We start from the raw sequence: 14895 nt of genomic DNA on the forward strand, positions 1-14895 counted from the left end.
TAAGACGATATGTTGAAATGAAATTTATTTCTAATTAATTTCCATGTTTGCACTTATATCTGAAAATCAAAGATAAAAGCAATAAAACAGCAATTGTGCAAGATGAGGTGTTTTTTACATGTCTGGGTGTCTTATAGCTATAAATTCAAAAATCACAGTAACAAATGATTACCTTATAGAGAAGTTCAAAAGGTGGCATGAGTTTAAGTTTTCCATGAATTACCACCTACAGAATAAATATCTACTCTGCATTAAAGATAGAATCTCTAGCTCATTCAAAAACTTGAAATTAGGGGACTTTTGTCATTTTGGAAATTGAAACCCCTCTTTGTCTTTCTTGTCATGTATTCACATTTCTACCCAAAATTCATTGAATGGTAAGAGATGTTAATGCATGCAAAAGCAGTCTCTATTTTATTTGAAAAGTAGATTGTTAATTGCTACTTATTAAATATTTTCAATGATATATAACAAAGATTTTTGAACAGACTAGAACAAAATAGGTAATAACTTCCACAAATGTTTATTATGTGTCTTTTGGTTCTTTTTCCTCTAAGCAGAAATACCAGAAATATTTAAGAAAACACAAGAATTACCAACTGCTAGGGAAAACACAAATAAACTTGCTTTATGAAGAGACACCCCACAGATTGGCAGAAAATATTTGTACACCACAAAACTGATAAAGGATTGATATCAAAGGTCTACAAAGAGCTTATATAACTCAACAGAAACAAAATAAAGAATTCAGTCAAAAAGTAGGCAGAAGAGCTAAAATGACACTTCTCTAAAGAGGAAATGCAGATGGCCAACAGGCACATGAAAAAATGTTCAACATCACTTATAATCAGGGAAATACAAGTGAAAAATCACAATGAGGTATCACAACACACCAGTAAGAATGGCCCACATTAAAAAAAAAAGCAAACAACAACAAATGCTAGCGAGGATGTGGAGAAAAAGGAATCCTCTTACACTGCTGGTGGGAATGCAAACTGCTCCAACCACTATGGAAAGCTTTATGGAGGACCCTCAAATTGCTAAAAATGGATCGATCATATGACCCAGCAATTCCACTCCTAGGAATCTACCCAAAGGACACAAAAACATTAATTCAAAAGGATACTTGCACTCGTGTGTTCACTTCAGCACTATTTACAATAGCTGAAATATGGAAACAACCTAAATGCCCAAAAACAGATGACTAGATCAAGAAGATGTGGTATATACACACAATGGAATACTGCTTGTGGATCAAAAAGGATAAACTTATGCCATTCACAGCAACATGAATGGAGCTGGAAGGGATTATGCTTAGTGAAATAAATCAGAAGGAAAAAGAAAAATAACAGATGGTTTCACTTATAGGAGAACATAGGGAAACCATGCAAGGTATGGCGGGGGGGAGGACAAAACTAGCAGTCAAAACTATAAATTGGAGACATTCATCAGGGGAGCTGGAGGGAAAGGGATCAAAACGGAGGGGAGAGCACAAGAGTCTATGGCGATTGCTCATGGGTGTCTTGGTGGTGATAATTTTATTGGAACAACACCTGAGAGGAGAAATCAAACATTGTACAAAATTGTACAATGATAAATAAAAATAAATAAACAAACAAATTAGCTTGCTTTTCTGAGGGCTTCTGTCCTGATTAGTATTCAATAGAGATTAGGTCACTCCAATTTAAATACTACTGGAGTTGAGCTATAAAGCACTGTACTTATATTTCTAAATTAGCAGTTTGTTGTTTTGGATTGCCGAGAGTGAACTTTAAAATGGTGACTTTCATAGAGATGTTAACTTTTCATTTTGCCAAGAAAGAAATTCAAACCTAAATATCATTTACTTTCACATTTTTATAAAACAAAGAATATTTCAACATACCCTCTACAATCAAGAAACAGTTTTAAAAAAAAAAAAAGGGTAGTTCTTGAAATTGAATAAAAGTGTCTTTCTGAGGCCTTCCCGGTGGCGCAGCGGTCGAGCACTGGGTTGTGAAGCTGCCCACAGCCTCCGCAGCATCGGTTCCATCCCCGGCCACTGGGCGAGGACCCCACATGGCGCGCAGACCTCTCTTGCTGCCCGCTGCACCCCTCAGCAGTGTACTTCATCAGTCAGTCTGCCTGTTCTGCTCTCCGCTCTGTCTCTGGTGAATTCTCTCACCCTCCTGCGCTTCTGACTGTGCCCAGTGCTTGTATGAATAAATAAATCTTTAAAAAGGAAAAAAAGCCTCTTTCTGGGAAAAATCTCTAAAATGAACCTAATACACACTACATTGTCATTTGCAATGGACAAGGAAAACTTTCTCAAACCACCTGGGTGAAATCAGTTTTTTGCAATGAATGAACGGAGGGGGGAGAGAGAGAGAGAGAGAGAGAGAGAGAGAGAGAGAGAGAGAGAGAGAGAGAGAGAGAGAGAGAGAGAGAGAAATGTGAAGCATGAGATACCGGTTTAGAAATAGAAAATCAGTTCAGTTGGAGTCACAGGATATCTTTTATCACCACATGGGTGGTGCAATAATAGCCAAGAAAAATACAATTATTGATTTAGTTACTCTAACAGTTAGTTCAACCATCTCATTTAAGTTTTGTATTTACATGTTCAAAACAGTGTTAAATTTCCTATTACCTGTTAAGACTTGGTGGTTAATTGCAGTAAACCACCTAACTTTTTTTCTTTAAAAAAAGACTTCTCAGAATATGTCTACTACACAAGAGGTCAACTATGAAAACCTACCTAATTCATACCCAAGATCTAAATTGTCATGTAGAAACAGAGACATGATACACAAAAGATAGTAAGATACAATTCTATATCAACCAATAAATCATATACAGTAGCCTCTCCTAATCTGAGGGGGATAATTCCAAGACACCCAGCTGATGCATGTAATCACAGATAAGATAATCACAGATAATCACAGATAAATCACTAAACCCTATATATACCATGTTTTTTATTGTACATACACATAATAGTTAAATTTATAAATTAGGCACAGTAAGAGATTAACAACAATAACTAATAAAATTGAATTAACAATATACAGTAATTGTATACAATATACAGTAATTGTATATTGTAGTAAGTTATGTGAATGTGGTCTCTCTCCCTCAAAATACCTTATACATGGACTATGGCTGGCCATGGGTAACTGAAACCACAGAAAGCTAAAGTACAAATAAGGGGAGACTACTGTAATAAATCATGGAAAATGAAAGGCAGAACTATATAATTTATCAACAACCTTCAATTAAGACCATAAACTATAGAATAATCAGTTACTTTAGAAGTGGAAAAAATACAAAACTTCAGAAAATTATCTTTTTTCTCCAGCTTGAAAGTTATACACAGAGTGAAGGAAGACTCCCTGATATTTACCTTACTAAGATGTTTTAGATTTGCCCACGAATACTTTTTCACCCAAGGAAAATCCAATGTATAGTCAAGTACATTAAGTCCAAAAGAGAATAAGGTTAAATCATTTTGCATAAATTATGACTGATGGCTCAGGCACAATATTCTAAACACACACTGTATCATAAACACAGTCTATTACATAATCTACACTTTAAAATCAGAACTTAATTTGAAGGGCCCAAGACAGATCTTCAACCTGAGCACTCAGCAAACATGTTTGTAAAATGTGTCCCATCAACAAAGCCTGCTTTGAGATGCTTTTAAGGGAAACTCCACTACTTTAACTCTTTTTGAGTCTCGGGCCATGGAGACTTCAAGGATATCATCACTTGAGAACAAGCTAGGGCTGGCTAAAGCATCATTTTGGAGGTCTTGGCTGAATCCACACTGGTATGCATGTGACAGATGTATAATCATGATCCCTAGTTGAGTCTGTTTCCTTTCTTGAAACTTTCCAAGAAGCCTCTGAGAATATCATCCAGATCACAAGGTGCTGCCTCTGGTATCTCAATGCTCAATATTACATATTGGGGCAGGAGTAGTATCCAAAAGCAGTCACAACTCCATCAGAAGTATTAGAAGTCCAGGCTGTGACACAAAACCTGGCATAGCTGCAAGTAAAGGAGTCACTCCTCCATTTTACTGGAGGGAAGGGAGAGGGGGAGAAAGCAAAACAATACAGAAGGGAGCAGGGGGAGCGGTGGTGGAGTACCTAAAAACAATGATAGAAACTGGTGAATGAGAGAATAAATAATAGGACCCCAAAGCCCAAACAAGCTAAGCCTTCTCAATCACATAAAGAATACTAAGACAACAACCCTTGGGAAACCTTACACCATTGACTAAAAAAAAAAAGGCAAAAGTAAAATAAACCTTGAGGCCAACAATGTAAAGCTGAATAAGCAATCAGGAAAAAGAATGTGAGAGAAAGTCAAAATAAACCTTTAGTTATTCTGAGCCTATCTAGAGAAGAAATGAGTAATGTCTCTTGTTTAAGCACTCAGAGAGGAAAAGTAACCAATTCTTGCTGTTAGGTAAACTGATGAATCAAAATGCCAAGTTTCTTTTTTAAAAAGAAAGGGGGAGAAATCAAAAGAAGGATCTCTTGCAACCAGGGATCTTTAGAAAATGTTGTTACCAAAAAAAAAAAAAGCCAACACAAAATGTTAGAATGCCTGAAGAAAGGACCTGAGAATTCAATTCTAACATTTTACAGATAAAGAAACAGGCTTAGATAAGGGAAATGAGTTGGTCAAATAAATAAAGCTAATTAGTGGCAAACCCAGGAGTAGAATTTAATACCCTGAATCACAATCTGCTACGAATTTTACTCTCTACTCATTCACTACTTCTATGCTAATGAATATTTGGATAAATACACAGTAGTTGCATTATTAAAGACATCTGTTTTCATTGATTTCCAATAAAATACTTAGAAAGAATTCAAATTTTGATTTTTAATGATTAAAAAGAGTTCTAAACATCTGTAGTCCAGTATATGCACAGCAGCACAAAAGAATAGTTAGCTAAAACAGAGATTTCAGAATAAGATTACAGGTTTAAGTACATGCCCCTTAGAGACACAAAACTGTCAAAGTGTATGCAGTGCTAAAACATCACAGCATATCTAAAAGGTTGATATGTAAGACAATTCAAATTACTACAAAAAATGTTGAATATTTTTGTGTGTGAAAATGGGTGTGAACACATACCCTTCTAGTTGATATGAGGCTTTAAACAGGTTCAAAACTAGTATCTTGATGCAAATCTGTCTAAAAAAATGACTAAAGCATAATCTATACCCAAAAATAATAGAATTTACAAGATAATGATGAAGTTACTACTTGAAAATATAAACAATGATTAGAAACATTATTTTAGTCACATGTTCTACAATGCCTTCAGTTAATGAAAAACAGCACTACTTTCTTTATTGGTGAGAGTACCAGAAAAATTAATATCATATAACTTTTTATTTAAAATTAGGAGTAGAGGGCCTCCCTGGTGGCAAAAGGGGTTAAGCACCGCACTATGAAGCAATCCATAGCCTTTGCATTACCAGTTCGAGCCCAGGCCAGCCAGGGAGAAACCCACATGGCAAGGAAGACCTCTCCTGTCTTGCCTGCTGCTCCCCTCAGCAGTGTATTTCAGTCTGTCCGCCTGTTCTGCTCCGCCCCACTCTGTCTCTGGTGAATTCTCTCACCACCTGCATCTCTGGCCTGTACCCCTGCTCCTTTATGCATAAATAAATAAATCTTAAAAAAATAAAATTAGGAGTAGAAAAATGACAGTTGTAGGAGATTAAGAACCCAGTTTGTTAACAATTTATATATAAGCTCTAATGTTTGAATACACACAAATTGCAAACTGTATAATTCCCTGTTTCAAGAAAAAAAAAAATAAGCCAATTTTAGAAGAAATTTTAACACAAAAAGTTAATATTGATATAAATTTAGGAAATTTGATCATATTAAAGAATTAGTTTAATGTATTTTTATATCTGAAAAGCAAAACCATTAATTTACTTGTCTCTGTTTTATTTTAAAATTTCAAAGTTCAATACAAAAGAGGCATTAATGAAGTCAGAAAAATGAGTCATTTTTGCTAACACTAGAAATCCAAACTCTCTTGGTGGGGGGAAAAAAGCTGAAAGGTAAGTTATCATTTCACAGAAGTTCCAATACAGAACAGAAAAAGGAAATCTGGATATGTTTACATTTTATTTTATTTTATTTTATTAAGATTTATTTATTTATACATACAAGATCTGGGGTACAGGTCAGAGGTGTGGGGGGTGAGAGGATTCACCAGAGACAGTGTGGGGAACAGAACAGGCAGACTGACTGAAATACACTGCTGAGGGGAACAGTGGGCAAGTCAGGAGAGGTCTGCTGCGCTATGTGGGTAGCTCCCTTGCCAGGGATCGAACTCACGCTGCAGTGGCTGCAGCGAGCTTCAGCGAGCTTCATAGGTTGTATTTTAACCCCTTGCGCCACCAGGGAGGCCCCTATGGGATATGTTTACATTTTAAGCAGAGAGACCACCAGTACTGACCATATTTCTCTGGTGCTGGGAATTATAGCATAAAAAAGAAAAACAGTGACAAGTACAACCTATTTAGATATCTACAAAGTAGATCCTACTTACTAGCTGAATACCTGTGTTTTATTTAAGTGTTTACAATACTTACCTTTACTATAAAGACAAAGTACGTTGAAAAAGAAACCTTAATGTTTTTAGACGTTTAAAACCCTTACTCAAAACACATGCAATTTGCAGCAACATGGATGGCGCTGGAAGGGATCATGCTCAGCGAAATAAGCCAAAAAGAAAAAGAAAAATACCGGATGGTCTCACTCATAGCACGAATCTAGAAAACTTAAATAAGGGACCAGGAAAATGAATAACTATAAGATAGTGAAAATCAAAATCAACAAAAAACTATGAACCAGAGACACTTTTAGGGGGGCGGGAGGGGAGGGATTGGGGTCAGAATGGGGGGGCTGCAATTGTATGGGGAATATAACAATAAAATTTATTTAAAAAAAAAAAAAATAAAAAATAAAACCCTTACTCAAACATAAAAACAAGTAAAAGACTTCATTTAAAAGCTACTTTTGTTTTCAAGTACAATAAAGGAGAATCAAAGCAATTTTACTAAACAAACAGGACCACCAAAATTTTTTTTCAAAGAAAGTTATTCCAGATTTAGAAAATCTGTATGGGACATAAAGACACATACAGATGACATTTGAAAAGGTGTCTAAAATGGAAACCAAGTGAAAGTCATACAAGGAAGGGACATGAGATATACTCAAGGCATTTATCTTTGCTGAAACTAGGTAAACTATCATTAAATATCTTTACATTTAATGAACAACATCCAGGAATCCTTAATCTGTTCCAAAAATATACTGAATAAAAGCACAGTGTAACAGTACAGAGCCTTCATCAACAGATAGTAGGGGGAAACATTATTTGCATACTTTCCAATTTTAAAAACAAAGGAGTTCCAAATGATGAAATAATTTTAAACTTTTAAGGGTATGGTTTAGAACTTCTATTAACAATGGGAAATTTTTTCACTCTCCACTTCAAATTTCTTTCTATGAAAAAGAACTAGTCCCACTCAGAAAGAAACGAGAAAAACAATGGATTATAATTAGACCAAATTCTTCAACTATAAAATGCATGCCTTATGTGGCAGAAGAGAATATCCATTTTTAAAATCTCAGCTTAGCCAAAATTTGGGTAAAAAAATAGAACGCTTATTTAGAAAAAAATGTAGCAATCTGTCTTATTCTCTTAAAAGTTCCATTTTAAATATTTTTCACATCCTGCAAAAAATGCAAATGGAATATTCTGATAATAATTTTTCAGGGGGAATGGACTCTAGTGATTATTTAGTATACAACTTCTCAAAACAAACAAGTTAATGATTCTTAACACTTAACAATGTCAAATTTCAACATACTTCTTCCACCTTATCACTGAGACTAATTCACAGTGCAGGTATTAAATTGTAAGACATTAGAACATAGCCGAAATAACACTATATTGAAAACATTAAGAAATCATAGTGATTTTTTAATGGCAGCATAATTATAGAATTGCAACCATAACAAAACATGCATCAGTAATATCTTTTCAATAAAACAATCAATTTGAAATATAACTAACAGGTATTCAAAAAGTAACATTAACATAACAACATTCTAACAGCTAACTTTAAGATTACATGTTCAGGGCCTCCCGGGTGGCGCAGGGGATTGAGCCCAGGGCTGTGAAGCCGTCCACAGCCTCTGCAGCGCGGGTTCGATTCCAGGCCAGTCAGGGAGATACCCACCTGGTGCTACAGACCTCTCCTGTCTCGCCTGCTGCTCCCCTCAGCAGTGTATTTCAGTGCCTGTTCTGTTCCCCACTCTGTCCCTGGTGAATCCTCTCACCCTCCTGCACCTCTAGCCTGTACCCCAGTTCTTGTATAAAGAAAACTTTTTAAAAAATCACATGTACAATTAAAACAACATGAAAAACTTCTTATTCTCCCTTTCAAAAGGTACATAAGGCATAAGCTATAATTTTTAAAAAAGATTTATTGATTTATTTATACAAGAACCGGGGTATAGGACTGATGTGCTTGAGGGTGAGAGGATTCACCAGAGACAGAGCAGGGAGCAGAACAGGCAGACTGACGAAATACACTGCTGAGAGAAGCAGCAGGCGCGACAGGCCGAGGTCTGCTGTGCCATGTGGGACCCTAGCTGGCCAGCGGGGATCGAACCAGCGCTGCAGAGGTTGTGGACAGCTTCACAGCATGGCGCTCAACCGCCTGCGCCACCAGGGGAAACCCATAAGCTATAAAATTTAAAGTAAATTCTCATTTATACAAAATTCAAAATAGAAAGTTATACTTTCTACTAAAAAGCTCAACCACAAATAAAAGTTAAACCACTTATCATCGTGTAATATTTCATCAGTTTATTAATACAATTAAGTATAATTTACAAGTTGACACCTTTATCTCAAAATAGCACACATCTACTTTAAATTCATAAATGATACTACTTAATAATATGCTAAAATAACACAAACTTACCTATTCACACCTATTAAAATATTCAGGGTATGACAGTATTAAAGATGATCTCAAAAACTATCATATCTTTTTTATATAGAAAATAAAACTAGTATAAAATGTTTCAAAGCTTTCCCACAAATACATGTAAATATATATGCCATATATAAATGTATGCTTTGGAGATTAAAATCTTTACTTCAATTCAGAAACATCAAAACTTCTTTGGCTACAAACATCCATCTTGAGTCTAACAAATTCTTCCAACTCTCATGAAAAGATGCATTGAAATTAAAACTAAATGCCTGAGAAATGTTTTAAAGAAATTTATTGTGTCTAAATAATCATTAAGCATTCACATTAATACATTATTTAACTCCCATAAACATTACAATACTGCTGAAAAGGCTAAGTATATGACACCTAAACATAATCACACAATTGTGTACAAATTTACATACAAGCACAATATGCTATCTACACCAAAATAAATCCTACTCTAAAATGTGAAATTGGTAAAAATAATTCCAAGATTTCATCATGATGTACAAATAAATCTTAGTTGCCTAGTGCACGTTCAATATGATCAAACACATCGTCTGTATTATTCATTACCATTATGCATACTAAAATACTTCAAAAAAGTATTTGTATCCCCATCATTGGATCACCCACACGTATTAGATATCTCTTTGGTATGTTGGATAAAAAACAAGTTATAGTTTATTTTTAAAAAGTATTTTAAACCAAGTATAAAGAAAAACATGTTAAAGGTAAAATTAAATTCTTCTCTAAAGTACTCAAAAGTTGTAGGTTTTTTTTGTTTGTTTTTTTTGTGGGACCCTCGCTGGCGGCCGGGGAACGAACCGGTGCTGCAGAGGCTGCGGGCAACCTCGCAGCCCAGCGCTCAACCGCTGAGCCACCAGGAAAGGCCCAAAAGTTGTAGTTTTTAAACACAAATACAAAATCTATAAGCATTTGAGGCCTCATGATTTAGATGAAAACAAAAAGATAGCATAAAATGACAAGGAAGCATAAAAATAGTTTTTAAATGATTTCAGAATCTCACTGTGATCACGTACTATACTAAATAGTTGATAAATGTATGCCTGTACCATTCCATTCTGGCCCATAAAAATAACTGAATATTTCATCAAAAAATGAGTTGATTTAAGCAGCATCTTTGTGTCCATGATTAAGCTCTATTCAAAAACATAAAATTGTTTGTTGAACTTAATAAAAACTTTCACCCATTAATTAGGAGAATGCCGATCTTTAAAACAGAAAAGCCTATCAACCTCAGCAAGATGCAAAACAGAGCTAGAGTAACAGCTGGCCCCACTGCACTTACTAACTCAAAATTAGTTTCTTACAAAATCATGACACAAATATTACATGTATATTTTCATGTTTTCTTAACATTAGAGCCTATTATTAGGACTATGTAGATGAGTAACAGTATTCTTTACAAAAATCATCAAGTCTATCATTTCTGACACTACAATCAATCAGAAAAAAAATTATGTGACCTTCTTACTTTAGAGATGAGAGAATTTTGGCAAAGAATACTTAAGTCACTTGCCTAAGATCACACAAACAGAAAAGTTAGAACTGAAAGTCCGATATGATTCCCATTATTCAAAATTTTCATCTACTACACCACAATGTCTTCTTGTTGAAGACTGGGGGGGGGGGGGCGGGAATACCATAGTCTAGGAAGAGTTTGAAAGGTACATAAACAGATGATTATACTCTTTAATATCTATGCTTTCTATATTCTTCATTGTTGTGTATGGGTGTGCCTTATTTTTTCTTTCTCCTAGCCATCCATAGTTAAGTAATTCTGAACAGGTTATACTGTTTACAATTAAACCTATTAACTCTTATTAAAGATAATACTAGCATATTGTCTACTCTTATTTTATAGGTAAAACGTAAATGAGTTAAAAGTTAAAGTCTAAATGAGTTTGGACAAAATTGTAAACTGATACTTATCTTCAAAGTGATTTCTTAATCTTAAACATCTGACCAATCTCAGTTTTTCACTTTGAAGAGAACATTATAAATAGGACCACCATATTGGATGGCAATTAAAAACAATTTAGAAGAAAGATATCTGCTGTCACCAATTTATTGAAATACTTCCATCAGTAAAAAAAAAAAAATCAGTCAAAATTTAAATATTCTCAAAATACTATCAGTTTACACAGAAACACATAAGTGAGTACTGTATAACAGTCTATACTAGTTGTGTTGTTATTTATATTTACTTTCTTTTAAGATTTCTGAGTTTTAGCTCATTTTTGACCTTTCTTTCAAAACTTGCAGAAGTGATTGAGTCTCTCTAAAGTACGTACTCCTGATTTTTACAACCTGCTTGCTTTTCCATTGCTTATGTTTATGCCCACACCTAAGATGTGTTATAATCTTTTTAAAGTCCTTACAGATGGAATCATACCTATTCTCAGGATCATTGTCGTCTTCATCATCATCCACTGTGACAGGTACTGATTTAGATAAGGCTTCATCTCCTTGGGGGGAAAAAAGTGTACTTAAAATTAGCTTTAAATTATCTATATAAGTAAAACCATGTAAAATAAAAGTGAAAGCCAAAAACTTTAAAATAACTAGTGGGTTCTGAATTGTACTCTGGAAATCAAAATATGAGTAAAAAGAATTTAGAAGGAAAGCACAATAGGGGGAAGGGGGGTTCGAAGTGCCAGCTGTAAAATAAATACTTGGATCTTAGATATTTCAACTTCTTCCCAGAGCACACCAGTTTTAAAATTCATCCTTTCCAAGAACAATTCTTTATCATTAGCATCATGTTAGCATAAGCTTCTTCCTAAGTTTTGCAGTGATTAAGTTTAAGCTAAAAGCTAACAAAGATCTAATTTATCCTGTATCAACAATGAAAACAGCAAAACTGCAATTAATATTTTGGTAGTACCAAGTAATTTCAAAATATTTAAATTAGTATGGTATTAATGATTAGAATTACCCAGAGATATATTCAAATACAGCTAAGTCTTATTTAATATCATCAATAGGTTCCTAACTATGAATTTAAGTGAAACAACAAAACCAGATCCTCAAATAAAATACTGATATATTCCATGTGGGCCAGGATTTTTCTTACCAACATAATGAATGAATGAATGAAATGACCTGCTATACAGTAAAACTTATTTCCTTTTTAAAAGCTACGTTTCTACCCTTCCGTTGAAAATCTAAAGAAATTACATGTGCATTTCATTGCACGTAAATTCTGCCTAAAAAGCAAACTTAAACATTGAGATCTAACACAATACATGCTTATGTATTTAGAAAGAAGCATGGTAATGTTTATTTCGAAATCCATTAAGACTTCAGAGGGAAAAAATCAATCTCAAAAGGTTATGTACTTCATGATTACATCTCAAAATGACAAAAATACAGAGATGAAAAACAGATTAACCATTGCCATGGGTTAAGAATGGGGATAAAAAAAGGTATGCATAAAGGGGAAATGCAAAAGAACCTTCTGGCACTGGAACATTTTGTCTTGACTGTGGTGGTTGTTATATAAAGCTACACATGAAACAATTACACAGAATTATACTTGCACATACACATATACACGCAAATGAATAGGTGTGAATGTGGTGAAATCTGAGTAAATCTTTGGTTTCCTAGTTTTGACACTGTACTATAGTTATTCAAGACGTTACCACTAGGGGAAACTGAATGAAGGATATCCAAGCATTTCCTATACTTTTTATACCCCCTTGGAACTTCCTGTGAATCTATAATTATTTCAAAATAAACAGTTAAAAAGGCAAAAAAAAAGCTACCTACATTAATGGATAGGATATGTAGATAAGTATATGATAAAACAAACAGTACGATGTTAACTGCAAGAACTTTTGTGCATATTTATATTTTTTTCATAATAAAATATTGGGGGAAATGTTAAAAGAAAAAATCCATGAAGAATACAGATACCTGCAGGTTCAATTTAGAAATATACTAAACATGTAGAAAGGCAAAAATATATCTCACGATATCCAGGAGCAAACAGTTAAATACAGTTGACCCTTGAACAACGCTGAGGGTTAGGAGAGCTGGTCCCTCTTGCAGTTGAAAATCCGAGTATAACTTTGGACTCCCCAAAAACTTAACTACTAAGAGCCTGCTGTTAACCAGCAATCTTACCAATAACACCAACAATCCATGAACATATATTGTACATATGTATTACATACTACATTCTTCCAATGAAGAAAGCTAGATAAAAGAACATTATAGTAAATTAAAAAAATTTTTTCCAATGTTTATTTTTTAACAACCCACATGGGGCCTCCCAGGTGGTGCAGGGTTAAAGACAGTGCTGTCAAGCTATTGCCAGCCACCGCAGTATGAGTTCTTAATCCCAGGCCAGCCAGGAAGCAACCCACATGGCACAGCAGACCTCTCCTGCCTCGCCCTCTGCTCCCCTCAGCAGTGTATTTCAGTAGATCTGCCTGTTCGGCTCCCCACTCTCTCTGATAAATCCTCTCACCTCCCCAACACCTCTGGCTTACACCCCAGTTCTTGTATGCATAAATAAAAAAAATCTTCTTAAAAAAAAAAAGAAACCACATGTAAGTGGACTCAGGCAGTTCAAACCCATGTTGTTCAAGGGCCAAATGTTCCTCATTCAAACAGACCAATCTTCAAATGAAATATTTCTAGAATATTACTGACATTTTTCACTACCCCTTTCAAAAATTTGATCCCATCTTTAAAACTGAGTTCAAATTTTACCTACTAAGTCTTCCTTAAAATATTTAGATTAAATGGCTCACTTGCTAAGCCCCAATTTCCAGGAGCATGGTGGGGCCCACAAAAGAATACCCAAATATTGCTGAATAAATTAGAATTCTCTAAACTCATGGGAGGTGGGGAAGCTTTATAGTAGTTCATGAAAACTGTCACCTAAATTAACTGAACATATTAAGGAGATAAATAAACTCTGTGAGCAAGCAAATGCTTGAGGAATACCACTGATCACTCACTGGCTAATATCAAAACTTATCCCGAAAAAAACTACTTTTCACATAGGGCTTATATTGAAAACCTTTCATATTCTTTCCTGCTTAAGTATTTTTATTGACAAAGTCCAATTTTTAGATGTGTTAATTCCCCTACCAAATTTATCTTCATTTTTTAAATTTAGATAGTGCTGCAGCTCTCCTGCCTGTTACCATGTAGATGCTCCTTTTCACAAACCTTCTCCCTTTGCAAAACAGGAACAGCAGCTCTCCTGCCCACCTGTGAGCTTCTTTTTTCTTTCTCCTTTTTCTAATAAACCCTTTAAAATGTCAATAAACAATACTGAGAAATATTCAGAGTAATGAAAACCCAAACAAAGTTTGTTTCACAAAATAATTGAGAGACTGGCATCCGCGGAAAAGTTGAATTCTCAATACTTCTCAGAATATATACCTGAGAAAGGTTCATGTTCTAATCAGCCCACTGGTCCTTCAGAACATTAAATAAGTCAAAATGAAACACAATGATCTAGACTAATGCTGGGCGAAGGAATTATTGGGAGATTCAGCCTCTGAATATTTGTCATATGTTGCCATCTCTCAAGATCTAATGAATGCTATTACTTATTAAGATACTAGGTATTTAAAGTTTCAACCATAGGAGATACATTATAGAAACCCTCACATGTGTCAATTTGAGATTTTGGGGAAATGAAAATTAGTATTTGAAATCAAACATGTTGATTTCACTGGGGAAGCTAATTAATCATAGAAACCAATTTTCCACAGTTTAAGATTGGTTCAATAACTTACAATTTGATAAAGTGAACATTTTATAGAACGTGGTAACAAAAATATCAGTTGGGCATCATGTAACTATTAGATTC

General features: G+C 34.6%; 1 protein-coding gene across 1 annotated transcript in view; it reads right to left on the reverse strand.

Moving 5' to 3' along the window:
• ATRX (ATRX chromatin remodeler) overlaps positions 1–14895 on the reverse strand; it is a gene marked incomplete at both ends in the record, with an annotated part of 225503 nt that overhangs the window by 130847 nt on the left and 79761 nt on the right. Inside the window, 1 exon segment of the mRNA XM_084259121.1 lies at positions 11455–11527. Within this exon segment, the coding sequence (XP_084115247.1) occupies positions 11455–11527 (73 nt within the window).

Source organism: Talpa europaea, assembly GCF_964194135.1.
Source record: "Talpa europaea genome assembly, chromosome: X".
Lineage (NCBI taxonomy): Eukaryota > Metazoa > Chordata > Mammalia > Eulipotyphla > Talpidae > Talpa > Talpa europaea.